At 37.2% G+C, this 19303-nt stretch overlaps 1 protein-coding gene across 1 annotated transcript in view; it reads left to right on the plus strand.

The window, feature by feature from the left end:
- The window catches only part of BCLAF3 (BCLAF1 and THRAP3 family member 3), a 29016-nt gene extending 12626 nt beyond the window's left edge, over positions 1-16390 (plus strand). Inside the window, exons 4-11 of the mRNA XM_042782664.1 lie at positions 717-892; positions 2367-2481; positions 3403-3466; positions 4822-4937; positions 8690-8801; positions 14521-14676; positions 16088-16169; positions 16371-16390. Of these exons, the coding sequence (XP_042638598.1) occupies positions 717-892; positions 2367-2481; positions 3403-3466; positions 4822-4937; positions 8690-8801; positions 14521-14676; positions 16088-16169; positions 16371-16390 (841 nt within the window). The remainder of the gene's footprint in view (positions 1-716; positions 893-2366; positions 2482-3402; positions 3467-4821; positions 4938-8689; positions 8802-14520; positions 14677-16087; positions 16170-16370) is intronic.
- Positions 16391-19303: the final 2913 nt, after the last annotated feature.

Consider the following 19303-nt stretch of genomic DNA (forward strand, 5'->3'; position numbering starts at 1 on the left):
TCCAGAAAGCATTAGAGTGGTGAGGTAGCTGGGATTATATTCTAAATGCCAGCAATTCCTAAAAGGTACATTTAGGGTAAATACTGTATTTGGTGCTAATGAACACAACTTTGCTAATGACTAAAACTATTTTCTGAGAGTTAGTGAGGATTTATAAGTGATTAAATTAATCTCTTAGTGGAATTTGATACCAAAATACTATTCTAAACTTCTCATTGCTGATATAGACGGTATGTTTTGGTGTTTGGGTGTGTGGGGTTTTTTTTTGTGTGTGTATGTGAATTGAGAAAGTTTTTATGTTTATCGGCCCTTAAAATATAGTTTTTCAAGAAAGTATAAGCTTGTGGATTTACGACTTTATGGCCATTTGGGAGTAGAATATAATCTAATTAAATATTCTTTGCATATTGAGTGTTTCTAATATCTTGTATTTAAGTAAAAGTTGTTTAACTTACTTTTTTGAGGATTTTATTATGAAAGTGGCAAATATTTAATGATCTCTGATTTGAAAAGGGGAATTCAAACAAAGCTTTGTATCTGTAGCTAATTTCTCCTGCTCATAATTGTACATATTTCATGGCATATAATTTCATGCCTTAATTATAAGAAAAGATAAACATCCTTTTAGTCTTATAGCTGTCTTGATTACTTTTTAATAAGTTATTTTCTCAGCAAAATAGATTCAAATTTAGTTAAACATTTGCAAATTATTCTAGGGTTGCTTCTAGCTATTCCACAGAGAGACAGATGTCACATGATTTGGTTGCTGTTGGCAGGAAAAGTGAGAACTTTCATCCAGTGTTTGAACATCTTGACTCAACTCAGAATATTGAAAACAAACCTACAGGAGAATTTACTCAGGAAATTATAACAATAATCCATCAAGTTAAAGGTTGGTATATTTTACACATACATTAGGGATAACACAAAATAACTTACTGACTTTTCATGAAGATAGGTAAAGATCTGTGATATAATTTACTAGTCATTAATATTTCATTATAAGTTGCATCAATGACTAGGAAATTGGTTGGAGAGAATATCAGGCATTCCTTTAAAACCTAGTTGCTCTTTGTATGTAGTTCCAATAACCTTGTGCTTCCACTCAGATTAGAAATCATAAGTTAGAAAGGGATTGCTCCAAAAGACAATACTTCAATACTGAGAGCAGCAAGAAACAGTGATACCTGATAGCCTGACAAAAAGGAGGGAGCAACAAAAAGCAGATATAAAACTCACGAGCTCAAGGAATTTGGAAGTCTAGGTCATTTCATGATATTCTTAAAGCCTCCCAAGAGCAGTCCTGGATTCTCCATGCTGGAAGGATGATGCTGAGTGAGCAGTGGAAGATTCCAGTTTGATGACACCAGGGAATTACATAATTAATTCCTTAAAGATTTATGTGAAATTGTTATGTTTTGGTTTTGCTTCTGGCAAATTTCCAGTAATTGGAAAATTCAGTCATGTAGAAAAGTTTTCCCCAGTTGTAGATATTTAAACTGGAGGCCTTCAATAACTTAAAAAATTTATATATTTCATACTAGATTATTGCATTAATCTTTCTTACTTTCATAAGACATTTTTCAAAAATGAATTGTTTTCTTTGCTTCCCTCAAACTAAGGTATATGTTTACTTTAAAGCAGCTTGTCTGAAACAGTTTACCCTCTCAGCTCCAGCCCCTCTCACCCAAAGGAAGTGTGATTCTTGGCAGAAAGGGAGCTGGTGTTACAGAACAGTCCAGAAGGTCATCCCAGAACAGGACCCGTAAATTAGGGAAAAGGATTGCTAATGTAGCATTCTCATGGGTCAAGCTTATTAGCTTTCCTGCTGTCCTTTTAAAAGCCTATAGCATAGCTGATGTTAGAATGTTTTCATGAACTTAAAGTAAAATGACATTAGGAGCCCTTCTGTGGTGTATAAACATAACATTTAGCATCTGCTCAGAATTGTTTTGATGTTTCAGAGTTGTTTCTTGGAGTTCAGTTTTACTCTAGGTGAACTGTAGAGCTCTATACCATCTTTACCTCCCAGATATAGCAGTTTTACCTTGGAAGAGAAAGGTTCTCACTTTGAGAGAACTATTGTCTCCCCCCACCCCACCAGAGAGTAAGCAGGCATGTCAAATAGAGATAAAATGCTTGGATTAATAAATTGGATGTTATTGCTGTGGTTTGGGCTTGGGGCTTGGGAAAGCACTTGAACACTAAGAATTAGTCTGAAAGAAGTTTGGGGCTCACCTATTTTCAAGAGAAAACAGGGTGGATTTTTTTGTTTGTTTAGTAGTCCTTTCTTCCTGTGTTTTTATATACTCTTTCAAGTAGAATCAGTCTTACATTGAGATTAAACCATTTGTTTTCTTTTTCAGAAAATTATTTTTCATCACCTGGCACTACTCTACATGAGCGTTTCTCAAAATTGCAAGCAAGACAAGATGCAGGTGTAACTGAACTTAAATTGAATTCAGATCCCAGAATTCACAGGTAATGATTTAACTCATGGGAATAAACCTCAGAACAGATTCTGGAAGGTACTGCTTCTTGAGCTTGTTTACCTGGGCTTGCTGTAGATTCTAGGACTCCGCATTTCCTACTTAAAAACAGGAGTAAGCCAAGCAGGTACTGGGCCACTGTGCTTTAATGAAATAGGTGGTTTTGAAGCCATTGACTAGCATTGTTTAAATGTGTAAGACTTTGAAAATATTTACCTACCTAACTTTAATTCTGCTGTATCTCTAACTTGTAGTTGCCAAGTGAAGTTATCTCTGGAAGGATGAAAAACAGTTGTCAAGCCATTGAAATCATAGGTTGCTTCATGTGATCAGAAATGGCTGTTTTGAGGGCAGCTGGATGAAACATGTCTTTTTCTATTGGTGCTTGGCCGAGCAGGTGGTATGTCCTGTTTTGTGAGCTGAGTTCAATCAGTGTTAGAATATAGTATGAAACCGGAACAGAATTTAAGGTTATACAGATTTGAGAACCACTTAGAAGCCCTGGTGGTGCAGTGGTTAAGAGCTCGGCTGCTAACCAAAAGGTCAGAGTTTTGAATCCACCTGCCGCTCCATGGGAGAAAGATGTGGCAGTCTGCTTCTGTATAGATTGCAGCCTTGGAAATACTATGGGGCAGTCGTACTCTGCCTTGTAGGGTTTCTGTGAGTCAGAATTGACAGCAGTGAGTTTTATTTTGTTTGTTTGTTTAGCAAAGCTTCTCTGTAATATTATTCACAGGATATGTATGTTACAGAAGAGTGCCATATAGATGAAAAATCATCTGATAGCAGATTTATTTTGCTTGCTTCCTCCTACACATATGACCTTTACTTCAAATTCTCTTCTATAGTGAGTAGAATCAAGATCCAGTGTATGACATAATTATTTAGTTTTAATATGCTTTTATTATTTTAGGAGAATAGACATGTCTTTGGCTGAGCTTCAGAGTAAACAGATTATGGGCTATGAATCAGAACAGGTAAGTAAATACAATTTTGGATAAGAGTTTACCTTATTGTTGGTATACTAATAGGAAAGGGAATTGGAGATTGATAGTCAAAAACGGAAGATAAAGTAGATGAGAAAAAAAGATTGAGACCCAGAAATCTGATGTTTCAAAAGCTCTCCAAGTGATTCTGAATATTGACTAGGTTGTAGAAAGAATATTGATCGAACGGAATAAAAATCAACTATATTCCCTAAGGAGGACACTCCCTAAGGAGAAGAGCCTTATGAAGTTGACACAAAATTAAAGCCTTTAATATTCATTCCAAAACAGTTTAAGTTGTACATGGAATGAATACAGAGGAACTAAACTTCATTTTTTTTATTGCTCTTTTGTTTAGAATGTAAGAAAGATCCTTGGGAATATGAACTAGTAAAATAGTGCTCTCATCCAACACCTCCCTTCCCCCATTTCTTTGCTAATTAGAAAAACTATCTTAACTGGTTGTGGAGGCGGGAAGAAAACTGGCTCTTGTTTTAGAAGCGTATCAAGTTCTAGAAGAACTGCTAATTTATTCAGTAAGACTGAATTTTTGTAGAGAAGAGATTTTAAAGCCTTTGTGATAGAATATATATACTTTTTTTCACTTGTGAAATGGTTATAACTTTTATTGAACTTAAGAAGATAGGTTTTATTGAATAAATGATATTTTCAGAAAAATTAATCATAAAATTAGCATAATCAACATATGAGGATTTTTTTTTAAAGACTGATTTAACCATTTAACACAAAATAATATTTTATTGTTTTTCCTTATAGTCTTGTATCTTGCATTTTAACATATAGTTGCTATCATAGTATATGCAGTTTTGTTTGCTGTTTTTCTTTTCACTTAAACCGTAATACTCCTTTTATGTAAAACCTCTGCACTCCTGTGACCTTTTATAATTAAGGTTTTTTAAGTTTTAATTAACTTTGTTCAGTATTTCCCCACTTTGTTATATAGTCTTTATTACCATAATTTAAATGGTTGTACATTTCCTTTGAGTTAATTTACCGTAATTTGTTTAATCATTCTTTTCTTCCCCTTTAGTTTTTCTTTTTTTAACATTTAAGGTGCATCCTTTTTTGTTGTTGTTGTTACTTTGAATATATTTGGGATATGTCCCATTTCTTTGGGATGGAGTTCCAGAAGTGGAATTTCCAATTCATGGTTACAAACTTTTCTGTGTATCATTAATTACATCTCAGAATATGTGTATCCATTTATCACTACAGGATGAGTATAAGATAACTGATTTAGGATTTTTACTAAGGTTCTTATTAGATATGATCTTTTTGCAACTAACAGTAATGTGAATGGTTTGTCTTCTGTCAAAATTCCTCAGAGTCTGGTCAAAGTAATAGATCCAAATGACCTACGACATGACATTGAAAGGAGGAGAAAAGAACGGTTACAGAATGAAGATGGGCACATTTTTCACATAGCTAGTGCTGCAGAGAGGTAATAAGTAGGTGAAAAACATATTGTTACCAGGGAGCTTTGGGTTTCAGCATATTTTTCAATTGTTTGGTGTTATGGTAATTTTCTTTTTAGTGTAGGGATTTTGTCCTTCAAATTCATTTTATATGTTTAAGTGAACTCTTAAAATGATTCAAATTTATACAGTGACCATGATATTCTGTTTGATTTAAACAAACAAACAAAAAAAATTACAGTGGTAGGTGAATATTTGAAGTGTTTATAGTTCTAGAGAGGAGGGTAACAGCTTTTTTAATATTAGCAGGAGTCAGACCCAGTAAGCTTATGGACTATTTTGCAAAGTTGATTGAATTCTTCGCTTTAGATTCTAGTATTTTTTGAATAGTACAAGTTTTCCTGCATCAGTGCAGTTCTCTTTTGGATATTCTTCTTGGATATTTGTCCATGAAACAGAGGCAGATGGAGTAGAAAATGCAGGGAAAACTCAAGTTTGTATCTCACCTCTGCCAGTTTACTAGCTCTTTGATGCTGAGCAAGCCTACTTAGTCTCTGGCTTGTCTCTGTGTATAAAATGAGAATAACCATATTTATGATATGAGGCTGGTATAAATATTCAGTGAGCTGTCACATGTGAGGTACTTAATGCCATGCATCAGTAGATCTTTGGTTTTGTCCCTGTTCCTCTTTTTCAGGACTCTACATATTTTAGACTGGCCCCAGTTTATCTCTATTCTGAAAACTGTATGAAATTCATGACATTTCTGGAATCCCACATAATTATGGGGTATAATTGCATGGGACAGAATTTCCAATTTGTACAGTATCCTCATAGACTGTTTGTATCTCCCAGAAAATAGGAATGTATGACTAGGAAGGGCCAGAGCTACTTACTTTTCCATAGTCCCTAGTCAGATGACTAAAATACTTGACTAGATTTTTATGTCAAGTTTACGATTAATTCTACTAGGTCTCAGTCAAAATACAAGAAGCTTGTTTAAAACTGGAACTGATTCTAACAGTAAGTTTGAGATTAATTAAAAGAAAGCAAAATGGTTAATTGAGGCATGTGAAACAGAATTGAAAATAATATAGTTAATATTTTGTCCATTGGTAGATGAAAGCGTCCAGTTTTTAATATGGTTAATGTATGGCATGGCTATGCTGTTTAATGGCATGAACTTTCTGTCATGTTTTTCTTGACTCAACAAGGATAAGAACTCAGTGTACCAAGAAACAGGATTTTTAAAAACAGGTTTAAGGTGATCAGCATAGTATAAAAATTATGTAATGCTTTAGGATATATCCTTACCCTTTGAGGTGGTTAAGAGCTTGAGCACTGAGTTAAACCTGAGTTCAATGCCTGGCTCTGTAACCAACTAGTTATGTGACTGACTTTGGGCAAGTTACCGAATCTCTTAGATTCTCACCTGTAAAATAGGGATAAGAAGTACACTTAACTCATAGTGGTGGTGAAGATTAAGTAAAGTGATGAATGTAAGATCAGGATTAAGTATTATTGATGTTAGCTTTTAGGGCGGTGTTGTAGGTTGCTAAGATATCCTCTCACAAGATGTCTTTTTTCTCTGGGCCTGTAGAGTTACTTGGGTTGGATAGTTGGTATGGCGTAGTAGAGCCAGGAGCATTTTTTTTTTCATTATTAAGATAATTACTTACCATAAATTTCACCCTTTGAATGTAAACAGTTCAGTGGGTTTTATTTTATTCACAGAGTTATACAATCGTCACCACTGTTTGATTCCAGAACATTTTCAGCAAAAGCAGTCACTCCTCACCCCCTACCTCAACTCCCTTACCCCAGCCCCTGGCAACTAGTAATCTACTTTCTGTCTCAATGAACTTTCCTATTCTGGAGAGATCATATAAATGGAATCACAAAATATGTGGCCTTTTAAAGGAAACTTTCTTTGTTGGTTATAGGGGGTGAGGTGAGAAGGGAGCACTGCAGAAAAAAAAGTGACCTTTTATGCTTAGCTTCTTTCACGTAACAAAGCTTTTAAGGTTCATCCATGCTATAGCATATATCAGGACTTCATTCCTTTTTATGAGTGAATAATATTCCATTGTATAGATATTCCACATTCTGTTAATCCATTCATCAGTTGATGGAACATTGGGTTGTTTCTACTCTGGGGCTATTATGAGGAAGGATGCTATAAACATTTGTGTACAAGTTTTTGTGTGCATGTATGTTTTCATTTTTCTTGGGTATATACCTTAGAATGGAATTGCTGGGTCAAATGGTAACTCTTACATGTAACTTTTTGAGGAACTACCAGAATGTTTTCCAAAGCAGTTGCACCATTTTAGTTCCCACCAGCAGTGTATAAGGGTTTGAATTTCTCCACATCCTCACCAGCACTTATTCGTATCCTTGGAATCATAGCCACATTAGCAGGTGTGAAGTGGTTTCGGCTTGCATTTCTTTGATGACTGTTGCTGTTGAACTTCTTTTTCTATGCTTATTGGCAATTTGCATATCTTCTTAGGAGAAATGTCTGTTCGTGTCCTTGGCCAGTTTTTTTTTTTTAATTGGGTTGTCTTTTTACTGTTGGGGAGCTCTGGTGGTGTTGTGCCTAAGGCATTTGACTACTAACCAGAAGGCTGGCTGTTCAAACCCACCAGCCACTCCAAGGAAGGTTGGGCAATCTACTTCCATAGTGATACCACCTTGGAAACCCAAGGAGGGGTCGCTTTGAGTTGGATCCGACTTGATGGCAGTAGGTTTTGTTTTGTTTTGTTTTGTTTTCTGTTGAGTTGTCAGACTTCTTTATGTATTTTGGGTACTACTTCCTTATCAGATATATGATTTCCAAAGAGGGTTTTCTAAAGGGCCTTGGAGGTTATGAGGAGTATAGATTTTATATCAATGCCACTGGGGATCTGTGGGAGAAAATGAAGCAGGGCCAAGGTAGCAAGCAATTCACTCCATGGAACAGGGCCTCCAGAGAGCACAGGAGTATCATCAGGAGATTGGTATGAGACAGGGAGAGGAAGGGCTGTGGAAATGATGCTTTCAGAATTGGAGAAGAAGCCTGGAGAGGGATCTCCCTCCCAGATAGGCTGCCTGGGAACATGGGGGAGGTTTTGCCACTCTGTTAAGGGAGTTTCTGGGCTAGGTGGCAGGAGCTTTGGTGGCCGTAGGACCTTGTGACAAGAGAGGGGGGAGCCATTGTGTGCTGTGGTGGCCCAGTAATGTCTCTCTGCCAGTGAGGGGACCCTGACCAGTCAGCCTCCAGTGAGTGGGGTGAGTCCTGAGGAATCTAGAGCAATGATTCTCTTTCCTCAGAAACATCCACATTTCAGGGGGTTATAGTTGCCTCATCCAAAGAATATTGTTTTACTTCTATTGCTAATTTCTTAGGCGCTTTGGTAGCATAATGCCTAAGGCATTTGACTGCTAACCAGAAGGCTCGCGTTCAAACCCACCAGCCACTCCTTGGAAGGAAGGTTAGGCAATCTGCTTGCGTAGTGATACCGGCTTAGAAACCCAAGGAGGGGTCACTATGAGTTGGGTTCACTCAATGGCAGTGAGTTTGGTTTTTTAGTATTGCTTATTTCTAACTTAGCTAAATAATGTTTGTTGAAGAAGTGAGTGTTTTAGCCCTGATAGCTATGGCTTATAATTTTAGTAATGATAGATCATTAAGATTTTATTGTTGTGCTGCTTTAATTCTCTGAAGGGGGAGGGGTATTATCTTTTTTAGATGAAGTTGAACTAAAAAGTTCTTATTTTCATGCTTTCATTTTATTAGGAATGATCAGCGTTCCAGTTTTTCAAAGTTGAATACTCACACTGATGGATTCAAAAATTCTATGTGCTTTACAAAATCAAATTTTAGAAAATTTGTTCAGAAACCTAACAGGGTAAGATTGTAGTTTCAAGTTTTTCATTTTTGTTCATTCCATTCTCCTCATGTATATCTGTACAGAGATCCCTGATGTTTTTCATGATGTTTGTAACTGTTCATTAAGTACATGTTATTAGAATCTGTTGAGGCTTAGTTATTATGATAGAAGAAATGGGAATCTTGTATTTGATTTAGCAGGATTTTATTGGATTTATTATAGTTTTAGCTTTCATTGCTTAAGCTTTTTTTGTACAACTTTATTAAAGTAAAATTTACATACTATAAGATTTACCCATTTTAGGTATACAGTTTAATGATTTTTATAGTAAATTTACCAAGGTATACAACTCTCACCATAATTTCATTTTAGAACATTTTCCATCATCCCACTATGAAAACCCTATGAATCGCACTGGTCCACTCCACATCCAGTGATGGAATGGCACAGGATCGAGCAGCATTTCTTTACATTGCACGTGGAGTGATCCATAAGATTTTTGTTGACCAATTTTCAAAAGTAGGTCCCCAGGCCTTTCTTCCTAGTCCATCTTTATTGGGAAGCTCCCCTGAAATCTGTTCAGCAACACGCATACCTTTATTGACACGCAAGCAGTGGTGAGGTGCATTGGCTGGGAATCCAACCCGGGTATCTTGTGGGCGAGGTGAGAATTCCGCCACTGAGCCACCACTGCTCCCTCTACTCCGTGCTTGACCTGAGCTTTTATTTCCACCTAGCTCTTAAAGCCCAGCGAGTCTTGTGATACACACACACACAGCGGTCTTAGAGCTGTACGTTCTCTCGGTGGGGGCCGAGCAGCTCAGCCCCACCCTGGTTCACCTCTGCTCGAGGCTGACAGTCATTGTGGTTTAGGACTTGAGGGAGGCTTCCCTCCTTCCTCTGGTCCTTCTCCACCATCACAAGGGTATGTGTGTCCTGCTGAGTGCCACTACCACCACCCCTTCTCGAGTGAGAAACCCAGGAGTCAACCTTGTCAATGCCCTCTTTCATAGTCTACCCATGCCACCCTCCCTTCCAAGTTTGTAGGCCTCTGACTTCAGCTTTCCCTCTGCCTCCATGGACTAGACGATTGTTGGCTGTGCATGAGGTACATTGGTCAGGAATTGAACCTGGGTTTACTACATGAAAGAGGAAAATTCTACCACTGGATCATCACTGCCTTTAACATGGACATTGTTGTTGTTGTTAGGTGCTGTCAAGTCAGTTCCAACTCATAGCAACCCTGTGTACAACAGAAGGAAATGCTGTCCAATCCTGCACCATCCTTACAGTCATTGCTATGTTTAAGTCTATTGCTACAGCCACTGTGTCACTTTATTAAGGGTCTTCCTCTTTTTCACTGACCTTCTGCTTTACCAGGCATGATGTCCTTCTCCAGAGACTGATCCCTTCTGATTGTATATGCAAAGTACATGAGGCAGACAAAGTCTCACCATCCTCGCTTCTAAGGAGCATTCTGGCTGTACTTCTTCCAAGACAGATTTGTTCGTTTTTCTGGCAGTCTATGGTATATATTTATTATTTGCCAGCACTATAATTCAGAGGCATGCAGTTCTTCATGGGTCAGGCACATCTTAGTCCTCAAAGTGGTATCTTTGCTTTTTAACACTTTAAAAAGCTCTTCTCCAGCAATTTGCCCATTTCAGTATGTTTGATTTCTTGAGTGCTGCTTCAGTGAGTGCTGATTGTGAAGCCAAGTAAAATGAAATCCTTAACAACTTCAGTCTTTTTTCTGTTTATCATGATGTTACTTATTGGTCCAGTTGTGAGGATTTTTGTTTTCTTTGTGTTGAGGTGTAATCCACACTGAAGGCTATATTTCAGCAAGCAAGGTTGAGTCGTCTGCATATTGCTAGTTGTTAAATGAGTCTTCCTCCAATCCTGATGCTGCATTCTTCTTCATATAGCCCGGCTTCTTAGATTATTTGCTCAGCATACAGATAGAATAAATATGGTGAAAAGACACGACCCTGAGGCACATCTTTCCTGATTTTAAACCACGCAGTATCCCCAAATGACTGCTGCTTGGTCTGTGTACAGGTTCCTCATGAGCACTATTAAAAGTGTTCTGGAATTCCCATTCTTTGCATTAGGTCTTCACAACTGGCTATGGCCATAGAATATGTAAATGTGTTTCATACCATCTTTTAATCTCTTGAGTAATGAGGAATAGCATCAACTGAAAATTTGACCTGCATAACTTAGAGAACAGTGTAGGTGGAGTTTCAGATCTAAGTGGTTCCTACATGTTGCTAGTCTCATTGAACTGATATAGTTTATTCTGGTACTTTTCTAAGATTGTTTTAAGATTTATTTCCTATTACCTTTCCCCATTAAGGAAAGATTCTATAATTTGTAGACAGTTTTTTTCAGAATATATGCAGTAATCTTACCTCTTGACTAATCATTTAAAATTGTGTAATGTTATATGATTGTTTAAAATCTCACAATTCTTTAGGGTAAAATAATGGGAAGGAATAATTTTTCCTAAGAAAAACAACTATTTTATTCAAATTTACTCTTGATTGGGTCGAGTTCAAAGTCAGATAATAATCACCTCATTAGAGATGGAAAATATAAGCCTCAAGACTTGCTCTGATGTATCAAGTTTGTGAAGATGATCTAAATACGAGCATAATGTCTCATTAGAATTCTGTTTTACCTAAAGTTTTTATAGCCTTAAGAAAGTAACTGGACCTGGTGTAAATACTTTCTTTAATTAAAAAATATGAAAAGAAGAGTCAACTTAGTTTTTATAACTCCTCCATGATGTAGTGTATCATTTTTACATTTGATTCTATACCATGGCCCATGATCTGTTTCCTGTTAGAAGTACTCCGGGGATAAAACATAAATAAACCAATAGTTCAATTTCAGAAAGACTTAAATCCATTCCTGTGGCCAAATGTTTGAAAAGTATTGTAGAACCTAAACATTTTCTATTTAGGTGTTTTAAGCATTTATCAGGCAATAATTTAAAAACCGTAATTTAGTAACACATATTATATTTTTCAATCAATTAGTAGTTTAGTATTTTGAATGCTGTGGGTCATGCTGTCAATTTGTCCAACCTTGCAGCTGTTTCCTTTTTAGAAAGAACCAGCAACTGACTAAGCTCCAATCTTTTCTTCTTCTGGCATTGCCTTAGTTCCTGAGTTAATGTAAATTTTATTTTCGAAGGGGAAACAAGGACTGTTTCTAGAGGCCTTTTATTTAATAGAGTGACTATAGTGTTTGTGAAGTTTTATTGACTTCCCTAGAGGCTAATAATGTGTATAATCTTATGGTAGAGTTAATTTAGGAATCAATGTTGTTGAGCTTTTCATGTTGAGGGAAATTTGTCTCTCTCTGACACCTGTATAATTGTATACCAGTCTTTTAGAACTTAACTTTCTATAAACTAAATTTTAAAAAAGTAATAATAATTTTCTGTATGTAAAATGAGATTGCTCTGTAGACTTTCACCCAAATCACAATAAAAATTTTAAAATAATAATAATAATTCTGGCTTCTGTTTAAGCCTTTGTTGTTGTTGTTGTTGTTGTGTGCCGTCAAGTAGATTTTGACTCATTGATCCTCTAGGACAGAGTAGAACTGCTCCATAGGGTTTCCTAGGCTGAAATCTTTACAGGAGAGCAGATCACCATATCTTTTCTCAAGGAGCGACTAGTGGGTCGAACCACTGACCTTTCGGTTAGCAGCCAAGTTACCATTGCACCACCAGGGCTTAATACTTAATAGCTTACAAATAGGCATTCTAAAAGGAACTGCTATTAATTTCATCACATTTGAGTGGACCTTGGTCATCTAGTAGTTGGAAGGTGGCCCAGGACTGGTTTTTATTTGGCAAAATAATTTTATTAACATACAAAATCCATCCATGCTTTGTGACCAAATATTTGCATGTAACTAGATTGTGTTTTACTTTTTACTATGAATATTTGCTTGAGACAGTAGAAAAGAAAAATTAGATAATAAAGTTTACCAATCTGCTGAGTAGACTTATGATTTATAAAATTACATTATGAATGTAGTATACAGTAGCTACTGTTTTGAAGATACAGAATTTGCAACTATTATTTTCACCCTGTGCTTGCCCAGTAAATGAAGACCAGTCAAGTTCTTACCCTGAGCACTGAGGAAAAAGTGAAGAATAAGACGTCCAGCTTGTGCCATTGAAGCTAAATGGTGTTTTGTGCTCTTCCAGCCTGGAGAGCCCTTTTCTTGGATCTCAGTAGAGACCCTTGATGGAGACTTATGTTGGCAAAATCAGAGAGACCAGCTGCCTATCAGGTGCTCAGCCTGGGCTCTCCACTAAATTGTCAGCTCCTGAAGAAAAAAGGTCGATTAGTGTAGTCTTTGTACCTAGTACATAGTATTATATAGGAATAAGTTTGCCTGTTACACAAGATGAACAATTACACCAGTTGGGTACACTTCTTAGAACAATCAACCATGGAGATCTGAAGGGCAGCATTTGCAATGGAAGATAGCTCCGGAGGTCAGGAATGTGTAGGAAAGAAGAACATAGGGAAGAAAGGTAACCACAGGGAGGAAGGGGGAAGAGAGCTGTCAGATTGTGGGGATTGCAGTCAGTGTGATGAAACAAAATGTGTGTGGACTATTAAATGGAAAGTGAATTTGCTCTGTAAACTTTCACCCAAATCACAATTTAAAAAAAAGTTTGCCTGAGAGAAAGTCTTTCCTTCTCTGCTATACCCTCTGACTTCTTGTGATTCTACGTCCTAATATTCACTTTATGCTGAATTTATCTTTGTTGCAAGTTTAATTTTATCTGGAGTTTTTCTTCATATGACTTCACATCTATTTTCTGTAGGAGAATTTAATTGAATGAGTTTTGGCAGAAATCCTTTTCATAGCCAAGGCTTTAAGGCTCAGTAGTACAGAGATAGATTCCATCTGTGAACCTTTGGGCCACTTTTCCCGTCTGTTTTAGATTATTTTAGGAGGTTGCTTGAAAATATAGGTGGGCATAAGGAGTGTGTGATATGGGGAGAGAGGGAGAGAGATTTGGAGAATGTTGGAGAAGATTGTTTCATGGCTGACAAAACTGAAGACTCCTTCCTTTTCCTACGTCCAGAAGTGAATGAACAAGGGACCATTCCTTTTATCAGCCATGTGGGAGATGCACAATTATTCATTGTCCTTGGATATCTATTGTAATACTGGACACTGCAGTCCAGGAAATGGCCCTTTTAGTATACTCGTATCATGAAGATGGTTACTTCAACGGGATTTTGGTGATAAAGAAAGATTGGTTTGGAAATACAAACAGGAGTAAAATGAAGAGAAGTTTTGATTCTTAAATAGATGTTGATACTTTTGACAATATTTTGGCAATAAATATTTTTTTCTTTTTGGAATTTATTATGAATCAGAAAAATAATGTTAGCTCATTTGAAAGTTGTAATTTTCTTGGGATGATTAATTTTAAAAATTAATTTAAAAAACTTTATCAGTTTTTCAAATTGGTTTTATGTATAATAATTCAAAAAATTTACTAGTATATAAAATAAGCTCAGAAGCCAGTTTCAGGGAAACTTACTACCATCATAACCCTTTCTCTTTTCATATCTAAGATGCCTAAAATCAAGGGCAACTCTTAAATATCAGACAGACTCTTTCCCATCTGTTATACAAATAAAATAGACCTGGAAGCTGTAGTGTTAACATTAAATTATTTTTTCCTTTACAGACCAACTTTAGAGGTGGCAGATTCCAGCCCCATTATAAATCAGGCCTAGTACAGAAGAGCATGTACATTCAGGCTAAATATCAGCGTTTACGATTTGCTGGTCCAAGGGGATTTATCACTAATAAATTCAGAAAAAGATTACTGAGGAAAAAAAAGGTTGGTTGGATTACGATAATTTAAAACTATTGAGTTACCTTTGAACTCCTAAATTATAAATGTTAATTAGATAAGTCAGATATTTCATTTGATTTTGATTTAAGAAACAACTTAGATGAAAAAATATTTTTATATTCATGGACATAAAATAAAAAAACTTCAAGGGGTAGTGGTAATAGAGTTGTGAAACTTTAACCTTTAAAATGCTTTTAGGTATTATACTTCACATATTATAAATGTGCCAGCCGTTTGAACTTTTTACTTTAGAATTTCTTTTGTATAGTTGAAATAGCAATTTGAGTAAAGACTTTTAATTTTTTTTTAGCCTTATGCAGTGTGAATTATTTAAGTACCAAAAAATAGCAAACTGACTATGTAAAAAGGGTACATAATTACAAAATACACTAACTTAATGTTAATAAAAATGAGGTTGTTTTACTTGATCACTTTAATTGTATACTATTTTAATTGTGCACTGATTTTATTTAAATTAACTATCTTAGCATATGAAAATGTAGCATAAATATATATAATTCATTTCTATAATTAATATTTTAAATGACAACCATTAGCATTATATTATATCAGCATTATATTAGTTAAGCGAGGCATGTTTGTCAATTTTTAACGCATTTCAGGCTAATTATTTTCTTAGAAATGTTCATGTCTCTAATATTGCTATAAAATAGCAATAGTTTTTTTAAATAAATTTTGTAATCATAAATGTTTCTTTAAATATTTTTGCCCCTCATATCTTTACACCAGGCTTACTTAGTGATTTTGGTAAAACTTAACATTGTTTGCAAGATGGACCAGTAGAATGAAGTTAACAACTGATACTAAATTTTAGAGTTAAATAGAAGATTTCCAAAAACCCACTGCCTTCAAGCTGATTTGGACTCATAGCAGCCCTGTAGAACAGAGCAGAACTGCCCCATAGGGTTTCCAAGACTGTAATCTTCATGAAAGCAAACTGCAACATCTTTCCTAGGGGTTCAAACAGCCTACCTTCTGATTAGTGGTCAGTGGCTTGACCACTGCACCACCAGGGCTCCTTCGTGTAACTATCAATACCCTCTGATTTTAATTGAGTGCCTTAGAAGAGGTTTCCAATTTCACTATGTGTGTCACTCTTGATTTTATGAAAAGCAAAAAAAAATAAAAAACCAAACCCACTACCGTCAAGTTGATTCTAACTCATAGCAACCCCCATAGAATTTCCAAGGCTATAAATCTTTACAGAAGTAGATTGCTTCATCTTCCTCCCACAGAGCACCTGGTGGGTTTGAACCACCGACCTTCTGGTTAGTAACCAACTGCTGTACCCACTGTGCCCTCACTTTTGAAATTCTGAATAGAATTGAGGTAATTTTCTCCTCTCATATACCTCCCTGCTGTCAGGCTGGGCCAGGGTTTCTCTTCCTTGCCTTGTGTGGCAGGTTTTGTACTAGATCTTCTAGGCATTTGTTCCCAATCACAGGTGTCTGCAGGAGGTTAGTATTTGATTTCTGTTTTAGGAGGAACACTGACACAGACATGCTTCTCAGTTGCAAGGTCGGGTCTCTGGTAGATGATGTCTGCTTCTGCTCTTTTAGCTCTTTGCTGAACTTTGAGTTTTCAGCTTCGTTTCACTCCATTTTTACCTCTATCTTTTCGATGGTTGGTGGCTCCTGAGTGCTTACTTGTCTGCTTAGGCCTGCAGTTTCTGTACTGAACTTGCTCCAGTCCGTCATTTTCTCCTTTGCCTCAGCTTGCCATATTCCTCCTGACTGATCATTCATTTAGACCACATTGCCCGTTAACCCCACTGAACATGAAATAGAAATCAGACATCAGATCTTTATTATAAGACAAAAGAAGTATGTTCTGGAAGGTCCCATAACCTGCTGTGGGTCTCAAATCTTTAGACCTAGGCTTTTTTGTATTGTCAGAAGTATAGCAAGAAGCCCCTGGGTGGTGCAGTTAAGTGCACAATTTCTAGCTGAAAGGTTGGTAGTTTGAATCTACCCGGGGGCATCTCAAATACAGGCCTGGTGATCTGCTTCTGCCCTGGAGCAGTTCTACTCTGCACACATGGGGTCACCATGAGTCATAATCAACTCACCAGCAAGTAACAACAAAATACAGCAATTACAGTTAGAGTCCAGTGCAGGTCACAGGCTTGCCTGCCTGTTGTCTTTCACTGCCATCTGAATGCTTTAAAGGTAGTCCCAATACACTGCATTTTTTAAAAATCAGTGCAAGGCATTTGACTGCTAACCAGAAGGCTGGTGGTTCAAACCCACCAATCACTCCTCAGAAGGAAGATTGGGCAATCTACTGCCGTAGAGATAATGCCTCAGAAACCCAAGGAGCAGTCACTATGAGTTGAATCGAGTCAACAACAGTGAGTTTGGTTTTTTGGGTTTACTGTTCTTACAGAGTCTACTACTTTTTTTCTTTGGACTGCCCTTCTGGATGATACTTCATATATCTTTGTATTATAGCCACTTCGACTTGAGCTTTTCCAATCTGTCCACTGTCAGTGCCCACAAGTAAGTCATAGCCAGGATTTTTATAGATTTGTGTTTGAACAAGGCCCAACTCTATGAATTCAGCATCAAATCAAGTACCTTACTATTAGCACCCTACTTAACAGTTGGGCTTCACACTTCCCTACCTTTAGGGAAAGGAATGAATTGTTGCAGCTCCTCTGTTTTTGTCAAGGTCTAGTCTTAGCTACCTAAGATGAACTTGGCGTGTAAGCTATCCCAGTAGTACCGTGGCACTTCAGAACCATACTCTATATGTGTAAACTGATGACTTGGACCTATTACTCCATTATACCGCTGCCTTCATGCCTTAAAGAAAAGTGATGAAGGCCTCAGGTCTTTGGTTTCTTCCAATGTTGCTTCCCCTTTCCCTCAAATTAAAGACACTGTTGTTCAAATGGGTTGCTGGATGTCAGGTACCATGTATATCAGTTTTCATCCCAAGCTTCAGTATCAGAGGGAACTTTGAAAGTCCTGCCCTAGAAAGAAACCTTAATCTGGGCAGTATCTGTATACCACTTTGGCTTTTGCCCTGTGAGAGTTCATTCTTAGGGTAGTTATAATGAATCTAAGTGTCCTCAGACTTCTCAAACCGCAAATTAGATATTGTCTTAGTTATCTACTGCTGCTAAAACAAATACTACAAATGGTTGGCTTTAAAAAACAGAAATTTATTTTCTCACAGTTTAGGAAGCTAGCAGTCCAAATTCATGGTGCCAGCTCTAGGGGAAGGCTTTCTCTCTTGGTTCAGTCTGGAAGAAGGTCTTTGTCTCTTTAACTTATGCTTCCTGGTTCCTTGAAGATCTACGTGTGTCTGGGTATCTCCAAACCAAGCCAAACTCACTGCCATCGAATCGATTCTGACTCATAGCGACCCCCTTTGGGTTTCCGAGGCAGTAAATCTTTATGGAAGTGGATTGTTTAGTCTTCCTTATCTCAAAAGAGAGTGACTCAAGATATACCCTATACTAATCCTGCCTCTTCTACAGAACAAAGACAACCCATTCCCAAGTGGGATTATAACCACAGGTAGGGGTTAGGATTTACAACACACTTTTGGGGAACATAATTCAACCCATAACAGATATGAACCTACATAATCCCACATGTCTAAAACTTCACCAAGAAGGTTTAGAGTGATTTTGTCTGGACTCCTCACTCCCCTACCACATTAAAATGCACAAGTCATGGCTTGAAGGTCTTGTGATGCATTTGTAATGCAGTCTGGTGGCTGTGCTGTCAGACTGTGTGCTTCCCATCTCTGAAACAGCCTCTGGGCACAACTAGATGTACTTCTGATATATCCTCTTTTCCCCTTACCAGAAGGACATTGACTTACCTAAAACTATTGGCTTCCAGCTGCCTACAAAGTAATACGATTCCCAAATAGTATTAGAGAAGTGGTACAGAACTGAAATTCTTCTTCCTTGTTCATCTCATACTGTCACATTAACCCCATTCTGACACCCAGAGTCCCTTTTATTGTGGTTCCTTTCTCTTGGATTCTGTGTTTGGGCTGGAAGATGAGGGAAGGTGGAGGGCAATGTCCTTTACTGTCTAGAATAAGGCTCATCTTTTATCCACTGTCAATCTCAAATGCCCCTATTAAATATCCTTTGCTCATCACAGAAAGTTTTCAGAAATTCTTGAGGGGCTGACTATGTATCAGAATAGGACAAAGAACCCAATGAGAATTCATGATGCCACCTCTGGAGCATTGCCTCTGAAAACTGTCAGCAGTTGTGCATTTGGTCAGGAAGACATGGAGCTTTTTTAGCACCATAGATTCTCCAGCCGTCTTTAGGTGGCTGTAAGCTGGGTGCCCAGAACTTGGCCCATGAATAAGAGGGCGAGAAAGAAGAGGGCAGAAAGACAAAGTCAAAGAGGAAAGTTAAAGACCGAGATTCATGGCTTTTGGGGTTGAAAAAATCTAAGTCATGGAGTACAAAGATAGGCTAAGAACCAAGGCCAGATGAATCAGCACGACTCTGTTGTACACCTGATGTTTCCCTAGAGCTTCATGGTGCCGGGGTCCGAGAGGAATCCAAGCTAGAATACTTGTCCTTTGAATCTGCCCTGGTTATCCTTCTGACTGT

Source organism: Orycteropus afer, unplaced genomic scaffold, assembly GCF_000298275.1.
Source record: "Orycteropus afer afer isolate SDZICR_OR568_19922 unplaced genomic scaffold, OryAfe1.0 scaffold00404, whole genome shotgun sequence".
Lineage (NCBI taxonomy): Eukaryota > Metazoa > Chordata > Mammalia > Tubulidentata > Orycteropodidae > Orycteropus > Orycteropus afer.